This window comes from Kryptolebias marmoratus, linkage group LG10 (genome assembly GCF_001649575.2).
Source record: "Kryptolebias marmoratus isolate JLee-2015 linkage group LG10, ASM164957v2, whole genome shotgun sequence".
NCBI classification, from domain to species: domain Eukaryota; kingdom Metazoa; phylum Chordata; class Actinopteri; order Cyprinodontiformes; family Rivulidae; genus Kryptolebias; species Kryptolebias marmoratus.
In genome coordinates this window covers 22207172-22219625 of record NC_051439.1, presented here as the reverse complement: position 1 = coordinate 22219625, position 12454 = coordinate 22207172, and the positions used below count along the sequence as shown (strand labels likewise).

General features: G+C 47.1%; 1 protein-coding gene across 6 annotated transcripts in view; it reads left to right on the top strand.

Annotated features, from left to right (window-relative positions):
* fgfr3 (fibroblast growth factor receptor 3) overlaps positions 1-12072 on the top strand; it is a 66135-nt gene extending 54063 nt beyond the window's left edge. Inside the window, exons 8-18 of one of the 6 annotated variants that reach the window (XM_037977647.1) lie at positions 2774-2918; positions 3313-3485; positions 4930-5075; positions 5174-5295; positions 6275-6385; positions 6464-6654; positions 7064-7186; positions 7267-7337; positions 8492-8629; positions 8711-8816; positions 9453-12072. In XM_037977647.1, coding sequence (XP_037833575.1) covers positions 2774-2918; positions 3313-3485; positions 4930-5075; positions 5174-5295; positions 6275-6385; positions 6464-6654; positions 7064-7186; positions 7267-7337; positions 8492-8629; positions 8711-8816; positions 9453-9590 — 1464 coding nt within the window. In that variant the 3' untranslated portion in view covers positions 9591-12072. Of the gene's footprint in view, positions 1-1191; positions 1337-2773; positions 2919-3312; positions 3492-4926; positions 5076-5173; positions 5296-6274; positions 6386-6463; positions 6655-7063; positions 7187-7266; positions 7338-8491; positions 8630-8710; positions 8817-9452 lie in introns of all 6 variants that reach the window. The other 5 variants (XM_037977645.1, XM_037977643.1, XM_037977646.1 and 2 more) reach the window with 5 other exon arrangements.
* Positions 12073-12454: the final 382 nt, after the last annotated feature.

Genomic DNA, 12454 nt, shown 5'->3' with positions numbered 1-12454 from the left:
TCTCTCTCCCCCCCTCCTCCTCCTCCTCTTCCTCATCCTCCTGCTCTTCCTCCTCATCATCATCTTCCTCCTCCCCCTCTCCCCCCTTCCTCCCCCCCCTCCTCCTCCTGGAGCCGAAGTCTGAGCCGAACCGTCCTTCTCTGAAACTCACGTGCAAATCCGTCTCCCTCCCCTCCTTCTCCGGGGGGTGAGGATGAGCGGATGAGCCGCTCCTCTGGGAGGAGTCACGTCAAACAGAACGAAAGTCAAAATAAAGACGTCTTCTTCGTGAAAAGTTAGATTTAATTTAAATTAATTCCGTTTGGATTCTGAAGGTTTCAGAAATCTGTTTTTATCGCCGCCGCCCCTCAGCAAGGGCGGAGCTGCGGCCATGATGTTTTTGGATTTTAATGAATCTTTCAGAACGTTTTCCATCATTCGGAGTTAAGATGGCCGCCACAGAGCTTTGAACGGTGGAGGTCGGAGCCGCTGAGGGAACGTTCTCCGCCCGGTTCTCCGTCCTCTCCTCTCAGACAAGGATCCTTTTACCCCACCGCTCCGCTCCGTCACACATTCCCCTTTCTCTCTGCTGACTTTGCCCTTCCTCGCGTTCCCCCGCTCATTTTTTCCACTTTTTTTTTTAATGTTCCGCTTTCTTCTCCCTCCTCCTCCTCCTCCTCATCAAACCGTGCGACGCAGCACATCTGACGGCAGCGGCAGCTAGCTCTAGCCCGTCTCCCTCCCTGGATCTGCCGCCACCGCAGCCGTTAACTTAGTCCAAACCAGATGTTTGTTTTTATTCTGTCTCTAGAAGTAAAAAGGCAGAGGGGGGAGCGAATGAGAAAGCAAAACCCTCGTCTTCCTCTCCAAATACGCTGCGTTCAGGGGTTCAGGAAAAACCTCCGCAAATTACAGAACGTAAAAAGAAAACCTGCAATTAAAGTCTTTCCAAAAAAAAAAAGAGCAACGAGAAGCTGAATCAGAGGTTTTACCGCCTTGAAGATGGAGCTGACATCATTCGGGTTTAGATTTCTGACATCAGAGGAGCGAACGCCGCCGTCACCTGCGTAATAATCTGTAATGTTTTCATCTTTTCTGGTTGTTCGGTGTTAAACTCATCCAGGAGCAGAAAAACCAGCAGCGTCTGCAGGTTTGTTTGTTTTTCTGCGCCCGTGTGAAGGCCTCACCTGCGTCTCCGTCTTCCCTCCGCAGAGTAATGTCAGTAAACACGCCATGGCGCACAGTAAGTTGAAACTGCTCAACGTGACAGAGAAAGATGCCGGGAAGTACTGGTGCCGAGCCTCGAACTTTATTGGCAGATCGGAGAAAGCTTTCTGGCTTAAGGTAGAAAAACCAGGTAAACGCTGGAGCCTGGCTCCGCCCCCTTCCTTCCTCTTGGTTGTGGGTCTGCTTGGCTGCGACACTCAAAACTCTTTTAATCGCCGCCATTCGTCTTCCTCCCTGCGCCTCTTCTGTCCTGATCAGTAACAATCAGAACATTAGCTCCGGAGGAGACGTACCGAGTCATCTGAACATCTGGGGACAACATCAGCCGAACTGCTGTGACTGTAGAGGTGAAGATGGCCGCCTGGGCCAGCCCCCACCTGTCTGGACAGGTGACCTCTGGGCTGATCTGCTGTAACCATGACCCAGGACTCCCCGGCACAGCTGGGGTTGGCCTGGAAGTGAGGCGGTCATAAATCCAACCAATCAGAGACGTGGACTGAAGGACATACAGAGACTGGGGACAGAATTACACTTTTTATCTTTTCATAAAGTTTGTCTGAGCAGAGACTCCTGGGTCTGGTAGGTCCCCTCTTCAGGTTCGTCTGGTTGATGACAAAGTTAGGGGTCTTAGGGTACCCCCCTTCCTGGTTCCCATCTTAAAGCCTCAGAGAGGAGGGACAGAAGGACACTCTGAAGTGTTTCCACCCTCCTCCCGAAAACTGAGAAAAGAGGAACGACTTGTAGCGTCCCAGCTTCTCTTTATTCCATCACTGCGATGGAAAGGATTATAAAGTTCTCTTTACTGATGTTTAAACCCTGAGGAGACCCTAACCCCTTAAAGAACAATCGATTAAATACCGGAGGAATTTGAAGAAATGTAAGACTTACGGGACTCAGCAGGAGTGTCTTTTTATCTGTTAATGAGCTTAAAGTCCCGTTCATTTACATGGAGGGGGCGGGACTTAAAAAAACATTTCTGGGGCCATCCTGTGGGGGGCGCTGTTCCTCGTCCGGCTTCAACTTCTGGGTCCCAGCATGTGGTCCGATATTAAATAAATTCAAGGAAACTAAATTGAGACAAGTTTGAGTTTAAGCATCGAGTGACGCAAGGACGCCGAGAATCGCCCGCCAACATTTGGAGACTCCTCCGTTCAGCAGCTCGTCTCCAACAGCCGCAGCCGAGAGGAACTCTGAACTCTGAAGAACGTGAGACAGTATTTAAGTAAAGACAGATACTTCAGGCGAAGACCAAAGGAGTGAAAAACCCCTCAGGGTGACGGGAGCCAGTGCGTCGGGGAAACTCTGGACTCTTCTCCGGTTCCGTTTAGAAACCACAGGTTCTGTTGAACCTGAAGCCTGTTTCTTAAAGAGGAACCCTAAGAACAGCTGGTTTGTTTGGTAAAATATCTCCAATAACGATTAGAAGTTCTTGAACCGACATTCTTCTTCGGTGGTTTTTTTACTTCCTGGTGGTGGCAAAGCTCTGTCTCTTACTTCAGGGGTGTATTTGGTGTTTCCTCTAAAGAAAGCCTTCTGTCTCCTCCTGTCCTCCTGTCCTCCTCCACAGACGGCCGGTATTAACACGACCGATAAGGAGCTAGAAGTTCTCATCTTGACCAATGTGTCTTTTGAGGATGCGGGCGAGTACACTTGCCTGGCGGGGAACTCTATCGGCTTCTCTTACCACTCCGCTTGGCTGACGGTGCTTCCAGGTACCTTCGTTCTCCGGACTCAGCTGGGAACCAGGAGAACTTTGTTTAAAACTTCTTGTTTTGCTCAGCAGCACAAACGACCAGCAGCGACCTCCGCTGAAAGAAGCTTCTTAATCGTTTCTTTAAAGGCTGCGGCGCTCTGGGGCGACTTTAAAACATTTTTTATTTGATGTTGAAGACAGTAATTACCTCCCTGAGGAGCGTAAATGTCAGGTGCAATTACCTGCTGCAACATGAAGCCTCCAGCCTGACAGTGGGGCGTTTAACCCATAAATGCTTTGATTTGTTGGATTTACTTCAGTCCTGAAATGTGCTGCTCATCAAAACAAAAACCACCCATTTTAGAAAATGGAATTCATTCAGTTTACTGATTTTTTTACCTCCTGCTCGACAGAAAACCCAGACAAAGACGACTACTACGCCGACATCCTGATCTACGTGACGGGCTGCGTGCTCTTCATCCTCGCCGTGGTCATCGCCGTCCTCTGCCGCATGAGGATGACCACGCAGAAGACTCTGCCCGCGCCGCCGGTGCAGAAGCTGTCCAAGTTCCCCCTCAAGAGACAGGTAACAGAAAGTAGATACAAGATTTGCACAAGACTTTACTCCCGTCTTCTCTCTTCCTGTCTGTCTAGTTTCAAAATAAAGTTCTGTTTAAATTAAATGGAAGGAAAAATCTGTCAATGGGAGTTCCCTGAAGCTCCAGGAAATGACTGATCTGCACCCAGGGGTCATTTTTACTGTTTTAGTGACGATATTAGAAGGATAACAGGATGTAATGTTAAAAGAACTAAAAAAAATGGAGCAGTTTTTAAATAAATATGGTAACACGACTCAAAACGTTGAGACTGGGGCAACATTTTAGACATCTGTCAGAAGGAAAGATGGGCAGAGGTTCTAAAACTAGAGGAAGAATAAAGTTCCTTAACAGAACATCGTGAAGCCTTTGGATCTCCATCGTCTCCAGATCATAAAATCAATCTGTAGGAACATCTGAGGTCAAAGGTCAAGGCTGGTTCTGGTTCTGGTTCTGCTCAAGAACACTGTCTGTAAACACAGTTCACCGTGCTGCTTAAAGCTCTATCAGGCAAAGAAGAAGCCAGATGTGAACAGATGTGAGAACTGTTCTGAGGTCAGCCTGCCTCTCTGATGGTATGGGGGTGCATTAGTCCAGGTTTTAGAACAACATCTGTTCCCAGAACAGACAGAATGGGACAACCTCAGGTCCAGATGTTTACAGATGCTGCACAGAGGGGAACATCTGGAAACAGACGAGTTGCTGCCCTGATTCTTTAAAAAATGGTTGAATTTTTCAGTTTGATGATTTGATTTGTTTCCTGTTTTACTGGGGACATTTTACACACTTCCTGTAGGATTGGGGTTGCATTTTTGAACTTAAAAACTTAATTTAAATGTTTTTAAATAACCCAGCTTGGTTTCTGCTCTCTAACCGTCGCTCGGTGTCTCGCAGACACCACCGTGTTGGTCTGGCAGTAAAAACCGGTGATTATCCGTCCTGCAGAACTGCTGGACTCCGTGTCTGAAACCGCCGAGCTCGATTCAGTTCTTGGAGAACGGCGGAGTCGGAGCGGCCTTCTTGGTTTCAGGACTTCAGGACAGAATTTTAATCCTACAGAAGTTTGTTTTAATTGAAGACTTTATTTTTGTTCTGGTTGCATTTTTCCGTAATCTCTAATCTCTCTCCTCCTCTTTCATAAGTTTGAGTAAAGCTCCGGTAAACCTCCTGGCATCTTCTGTCAGATATTACTTTCAGAGCTTTTGATTCTCTCCCCGGCAGTCAGGATGTCCCAGCGTCTCAACAACAGCAGGAAGGACGATGGTCAGAGGCGGCCATCTTGACCCGCCGCTGCTGTTCGTCCGTCCGTTAGCAGAACGTCTCCCGGACCTTAATGAAACTCTAATTTTAGCTGCTGTCTCCGCTCCGTCTCTCTCGTGCCGTCGTTGTTTCCGAGACTATAACAACCTTCTTCTGTCTTTTGCACCCAAGCAGGTGTCCTTGGATTCCAACTCGTCCATGAACTCGAACACGCCGCTGGTCCGGATCGCCCGGCTGTCCTCCAGCGACGGGCCCATCCTGGCCAACGTCTCCGAGCTGGAGCTGCCCTCCGACCCCAAGTGGGAGTTCCCCCGGTCCCGGTAAGACGGAGCGAGGGAGCGAGGGCGCTTGGCGCTGGTAGCCGCGCTGCGCCGCGTCCCTGCTTCTGAAGCCCAGCCTGCTGTGGTTTGTGTTTCAGGTTAACTCTGGGGAAGCCTCTGGGGGAGGGCTGCTTCGGTCAGGTGGTCATGGCCGACGCCGTCGGCATCGATAAGGAGAAGCCCAACAAGCCGCTGACCGTCGCTGTGAAGATGCTGAAAGGTGAGTGGCTGCTACGGCTGCTGCGGCTGCTGCAGCTGCTACGGCTGCTGGGGCTGCTGGGGCTGCTGGGGCTGCTGCGGCTGCTGCGGCGGCTGCGGCTGCTGCGGCTGCTACGGCTGCTACGGCTGCTGGGGCTGCGGCTGCGGCTGCGGCTGCTGCGGCGTGCTGGGGCTGCGGCTGCTGCGGCGTGCTGAGTCAGCACTCCTGTTTCCCTGTTAGCCACAATCTGCAAACCTGCTGCTGCAGACTTTCTGCTATACGTGCATCAAAACGTTCGGCTCGTTCAGCTGATTCAGCTGCTGGGACGTTTGCTTTCTGTAACTTTTATACTTTTCAAAATATTGAACTTTATTTACAAATATTTGCCTCGTAGAAATACACGGAGACGTCTTCCGTTGGGCTTCAGCTGCTGGCTCTGCTTGACTTCTTATGCTGGTTTTAGCTAGCCTTTAGCTACTTTTAGCTAGTTTTGCTACTTTTAGCTTCTAGCTAATAGATGATCATATCTACCAGTTAGCTTTTAGCTAGCCTTTAGCTAGTTTTTTGCTACTTTTAGCTTCTAACTACCAGATGATCATATCTACCATTAGCTACAGTTAGCTTTTAGCTAGTGCCTAGCTATCTTTAGGTAGTTTAGCTTCTAACTACCAGATGATCACATCTACCATTAGCTACAGTTAGCTTTTAGCTAGTGCCTAGCTATCTTTAGGTAGTTTAGCTTCTAACTACCAGATGATCACATCTACCATTAGCTACAGTTAGCTTTTAGCTAGCCTTTTGCTATATTTTGGTAGTTTCGCTACTTTTAGCGTCCAGCGACCAGATGTTCATGCGTCTCTGTAAACATCTGCAGTAAGGACAGCGTTTCGCCTTCTTTCGTTTTATTTTTGTTCAGATTAACATTTTTCGGGACTCGTCTTCGTTCTTCTGCTCGATCCTTTTCTTCATCGGCCTTTTCCCGCTTCGCCTCTCGTTTCAGACGACGCGACGGACAAAGACCTGTCGGACCTGGTGTCGGAGATGGAGATGATGAAGATGATCGGTAAACACAAGAACATCATCAACCTGCTCGGCGCGTGCACGCAGGACGGTGAGGCTAACGCCAGCGTGACGAGGCGGGTGGCGCTGAAATGAACGGGTCTTTACGGTGCGTCTGCGTGTCTCTCAGGTCCTCTGTACGTCCTGGTGGAATACGCCTCCAAAGGCAACCTGAGGGAGTACCTCCGGGCGCGCCGTCCGCCGGGCATGGACTACTCCTTCGACACGTGCAAAATCCCCAACGAGCAGCTCACGTTCAAAGACCTGGTGTCCTGCGCCTATCAGGTGGCCCGAGGCATGGAGTACCTCGCCTCCCAGAAGGTGAGGAAGAGCGATGACCGGTTTCCGAGAGACCAACCGAAGGTCCGCCGCTTCGTAGAGTTTATCAGCGTCAGGTGCAGAAATCGGCACAGAATCATGAATGTCTCGATGCTCCTCAACGTCCTCACAGGAGCCGCTGGAGTTTCGAACATCTTCTAATGAATTTGCGGGACAGATTTAGTCTCCAGGGTCGTCTCAAACCTGTCAGAGTTTGGTGAACCATGAAGCTAAATTTGGACTGACTGGAGACAAATAAACAGAATGAATTGAGACAAACAGGAGTTTGCAGGAATGTTGCCGTTTGTTCGGCTCAGTGTCCAACAGTGAGACGGAAGCTGAACTCGTGGTTTTAGACGTTTTGTGACGCTGATTCCTTTATGTGAAACGTGTTTGGGCTTGTCCCCCTCAGTGTATCCACAGAGACCTGGCAGCCAGAAACGTCCTCGTGACCGAAGACAACGTGATGAAGATCGCCGACTTCGGTCTCGCCAGAGACGTGCACAACATAGACTACTACAAGAAGACAACGAACGTGAGTTTTACGATTTAAAACCAGGAAAATGTTTTTTCTCTGCTCCCAGCGGCTCAGCTGGATCTGGTTTCTGTTTCCAGGGCCGGCTGCCGGTGAAGTGGATGGCTCCGGAGGCTTTGTTCGACCGGGTCTACACGCACCAGAGCGACGTGTGAGTCTCGCTCAAGCTGCAGGCTGGCACGTCGTAACGTCGGGCGCAGAACTTTCTGCTCGGGTCATGAATCGTTCGCTCTGTTCTGCCGCCGCTCGGCTCGAATCCAGACAGGAGGAGATAAGAGAGGCGCTGGATTCCTCACAAGCTGCTCCCCGGAGGCGTTTTTTTAATTTTCCAACCACTTTGGTTGCAGAACGTCTCGCAGCAGCCGCCGCCCCCCCTCCTCCACCCGTCCAGTAGCTCCAACCAGACGCCGCCGTCCAAACCAAACAGGGGCCCCAGTTAACACCGACCTGACGCTGGGAAGAACCGGCCCGCTGTTATTTCAGCAGCTCCGGATTACAGAGGCAGTCCTGCTGCCAAGCGCCCCCCCTCCCCTTCTTCTCACACAGCCCCGGGGGGCTCTGACCTTTGACCCCTGATTATTTTCCATGCAATGCGATGTGGAAACAGTTTGAACACATTCAATAAATCACACACTTAAAAACTGAAGCCATAAATAACGAAACTCCGGCCTGAAGAGCAGCTAACAGCCGAAGGGAGCCGAGTCAGCTTCTGCTCTACCTGCTAATGCAGACTTTGTGTTATTTTAGCTGTTCGTGGATCAAAACATTCGGCTCGTTCAGGAGACGTTTATATTTTTTAAAATATTTCACTTAATTGACAAATATATCATAGAAACCCACAGAGATCTCTTCAGTCAGAAACATCCGAAAAATCTGCAACAAACTGGCTGCTTTTGTCTTCTTATGCTACTTTTAGCTTTTAGCCATCATTTTGCTTCTGTTTGCTAATTTGAGCATTTAGCTTTTAACTAGCCTTTTGTTATTTGTTGCTAACCATTTGCTACTTTTAGCTTTTAGCCATCATTTTGCTTCTTTTTGCTAACTTTTTGCTACCTTTACCTTCAAGCTAGCTTCTTTGCGTCTAACTAGCCTTTTGGTACTTTAGCTAGTGTTTAGTTAGCATTTTGCTAATTAGAGCTTGTAACCTTTTTACTGCTTTTAGCTTGACTTTTGGGTCATTAAGCTAGCATGTTGCTTCCTGTAGCTTTTGCAGCTCAGCTCCAGCTCCTTCAGCTGTCCTTCAGCTGTCCTTCAGCTGTCAGGGGACGCTGCTCCGTCCTCACCACGGACTTGTTTTCCTCTCAGGTGGTCTTACGGGGTTCTGCTGTGGGAGATCTTCACTCTGGGCGGTTCTCCGTACCCCGGAATCCCGGTGGAGGAACTCTTCAAGCTGCTGAAGGAGGGACATCGGATGGACAAACCTGCCAACTGCACGCATGAGCTGTAGGTGGAAAAACCGACGGCTGAACCCAATCGGACCAGGACCTGAGCTCACCTGAATGAGATTCTGACCCGTGTTTTCAGGTACATGATCATGAGGGAGTGCTGGCACGCCGTCCCGTCGCAGAGACCGACCTTCAGGCAGCTGGTGGAGGACCTGGACCGGATCTTATCCATGACCTCCACCGACGTAAGGTTCCCCACACAGAATCAGAACGTGGAACCCAAACTGTTAAAGAACCTGAAGCGTTATCGTCTCCTTAACAAAACTTTAATACAGATTTTGTTCCATAGCAACAGAAAGATATTTAATTGGTTAACGTAATAAACCTCCTTTTCTTAGCCTTCTTTAAACATGCAGCTTTATCGTTACTGGAACCGTTTAGTTTTCTTTTCACGTTTAAGTAAAAAATAAAATAAAATAAATGCAGACACTGAACAGGGAGAGGACTGGAAAAAAAAATAACAGCAACGTCTCGGAAAAGTGAAACGAACGCAAGAAAAAAGCTGCGTGTTTTAAAAGCGAGTTAACCGTAAACGCCGTGATTAGTGACACTTCCTAAATTAAAATGTCGTAAATGTCAGAAAGGTTTCAGAACAGATTACTGTTAACGCCACAAAAAGGCGCGGATCGTTAAAAACATTCAGATCAGAAAATATAAACTCATATTCAAAAAGTCCAATAAATCTGAGGTGGCCTGGTCCAGGTGTGGCCTGTCCAGGTGTGGCCTGTCCAGGTGTGGCCTGGTCCAGGTGCGGCCCGCCTCTCTCAGCGGTCCGGCTCTGTTTCAGGAGCGTTGTTAACCTTTGACCCTTCCTCTGACAGGAGTACCTGGACCTGTCGGTGCCCTTCGAGCAGTACTCGCCCACCTGTCAGGACTCCAGCAGCACCTGCTCGTCAGGAGACGACTCGGTGTTCGCCCACGACCCGCTTCCCGACGAGCCCTGCCTGTCCGCCAGCTAACCTGCGGCGGAGGGACGGGGACAAGGAGCCTGTCCCGGGGACGGTTGGAGGTTCAGCGTTGAAGGATTATTCTTATTTTGCTGTTGGACGATGAAATTTATATTTTTGTACTCAGGCCAGTCTTTTTGCTACGGACGATGTGTGTTTGGTGAAACCATTCCGTGCCTACCGGGAAGATCCTTCCTGAGATCCGAGATGAAAACGGATCCAGGAGGAGCAAATAAAGGGCATTGATCGATAAGGAACGGGTACCTCCGACAGCAGAACCCCGTTTCTGCGCTCCGGTTGATCTGGTCACTCGCTCAGTTCGAGGACGGATTCCTCATCGCTTCAGGACCGATCCGCAACCCCAACATGGAGCTTCGGAGGACATTTTATACGCAGAGAAAGGGATTTATTGTAAATATATTCATGGAAACCCGCATCAGATTGCTGAGCACAGCCGTAAAAGACAAAAAAAAAGATTTTATTTGAGTATGGAAGACACTGTCATGAACATATAAAACATTTAATCATTTAAAGTGCTGCAGAAAGGTTTAATTTTAATAATTAAAGTGTAAATTTGTAAATGTATTTATAGGCTTAACATAAATGGTTCTTGAGTTTGAAATATTTAGTTTAGGATGTTAGTATTGTACATTTATTTCAGCTTTTTGTAATTTATTTTACATCTGAACTGCAGTGATTTGGGTTAGTTTTATTTTTGGTCACAGCTGGTTTTTATTGGTTTGGGAATAAGAATTTGTGACAGAAGCGTCGGAGGATTTAAAAGGGAAACCAGAGAGGATTCTGGGAACTGGAGGCCGGTTCTGGTTCTGGTTCAGAAAGTCGGCGTTTTGCAATAATTAAAGCTACAATTTAAACTCTTGCTGGGCAAGAACAGGCACGAACCAGAGAACCGTTTTATGTTATTTACATATTAAATTAATCAACGACTCGCTGTGAATGTAACAAAAAAAACTTCAAATTATTCCGTTTATGTAAAACATTTAGGCTGAGAAGTTACTGTCAAACAGGAAACCTTCGGCTGAACAAGCTTTCCTCAGTTTCCTAAATATTCTGTTCATTTTAGACATTTTTAACGTGAACTTTTACAAGCGTCAAAGTTTTCAGAGAGGATTTTAAACCACTGTTGACTGTTGGAGACACCAAACTGTGAGAAGGTTTGCAGGTTTTTACAGATTTGGGTTTAAATTTCTTTAACTTCAGCGCTCCAGAATCACGGAAACCAAACTGAGACTCTGCGGCTCCTTCCAGAGAAAATTGGTTGCGGTTGTTCGGACGTTTTGGACACGGTCACAATTTTGTTACCGGCGTTTTCGGCACAAAAAGACATTTTATGTCCTGAAAATGAATCGTGGAAACTAAACTGAGAAGGGTTTGAGACGCCGGCAACGACTCGGCAACTACTTTGGGAGGAAATCTGTCACCAGAATTTGTCAAACATGCTTAAAACTCCGCCGGGAAAGTTTTAAGACGTTTTGGAAACTCCTCCCAGTTTGAGACACGAGCAGAAAGAGGCTAACGATGAGCCGATGCTAACTGTGCTTTAAGCTTGTCTCCCCGCGAGAAATCGCTCGGGATTTTTAACCTGTTCGAACAGATTTCCACGCTGAATTTCCTCTCAGATTCGTCGCCGCGGCCGTTTGGAGCTCACCTCGAACCTTTAAGAGTTTTGTTTCCACGAGTCAGAAAAGTTCGAGACATTTCAGGGAGGGTTTGAAACAAAACTGGGACTGATTGGAGACAAAAACGAGAATAAAATGGGATCAATTTGGACTAAAATGTGACACCAAAACATTTACAGTTCGAAGTCGGGAACGTACGCAAACGCGTCGTAAATTCAGTGAAAGTTTGAGTTTTTTCCAATTTTGTGTCTCCAGCTTTAAGCTGTCGGGTCGTTTTATGCTGAAGTTTTACTAAAATAATCAACTAAAAAAGCTGCTCAGACACATTTTATCTGCAGTATTATCCCTGAAATGAAGGCTTGCTGTTTGACTCAGCAAAAAGGAAATAAATCTTTATCTTTACGCTCCGTTAGCAGAAATAAAAAAGTGCCAAATTAGTCTTAAAAGTCTGTTTTCTGCTCCGTGGAACAGGAGAATCACCGGATTTAATCTTTAAATTTATTCGGTTTAATCGTTGGGGTTTAAATGTTTTGAACGTTTCCAGGAAAAAGGGAACAAACTTCCATCGAAGGGTTAATGATTCATGCGCTCCTTCGTAGAAACGGCGGGAAACTCCCAACTGTCTTAACGAGCTAAATTTCTGCTGATTATTAGCTGCAACTAGCCGACGATTCTGCACCAGTACTTACTCAGAGAATCCCAGTATTTAAAGTACTTAAATTGTTTTTTTAATCTTGCTACACTGGTAAATCTTTGTGCTTCTGGCACAGAATTATGTTTATATGTGAAAGTAATTTTTTTTTGTTATTATTATCTGTAAATTTTGGCCCAAATCGATTAAGTGCCTCAAATAATGAAGCGAACAAAAATCAGATCGATGAGTTTGAATGTTTGTTGCAAAAACAAAACAAAAATTGAGAAAAATGCTAAAGATTGGTCCCTTTATGACCTTTATTACCGGACAGAGAAGCACTTCCGTAAAGGATCGAATTTACCGGACGGTGTTTGGTTCTCCGTATTCTTTCACGTTGGGTAAAAACTCTCCCTATGGCGAGAGTTTCTACTCATAACGGTCTTCAGTGTTTTTAATCAAAACCCATTAGATGGTTTTAGGGTAGAGATATTAGACATTAATGCGGTTTTCCTTCTGCTTTAGTTTCTTCTGTGTTTTTGTTTTTTTTCTGCCTTTTTACGTCGGAACGCTCCTGAAACTGATGTGTTGTTTTTATCGTCTTA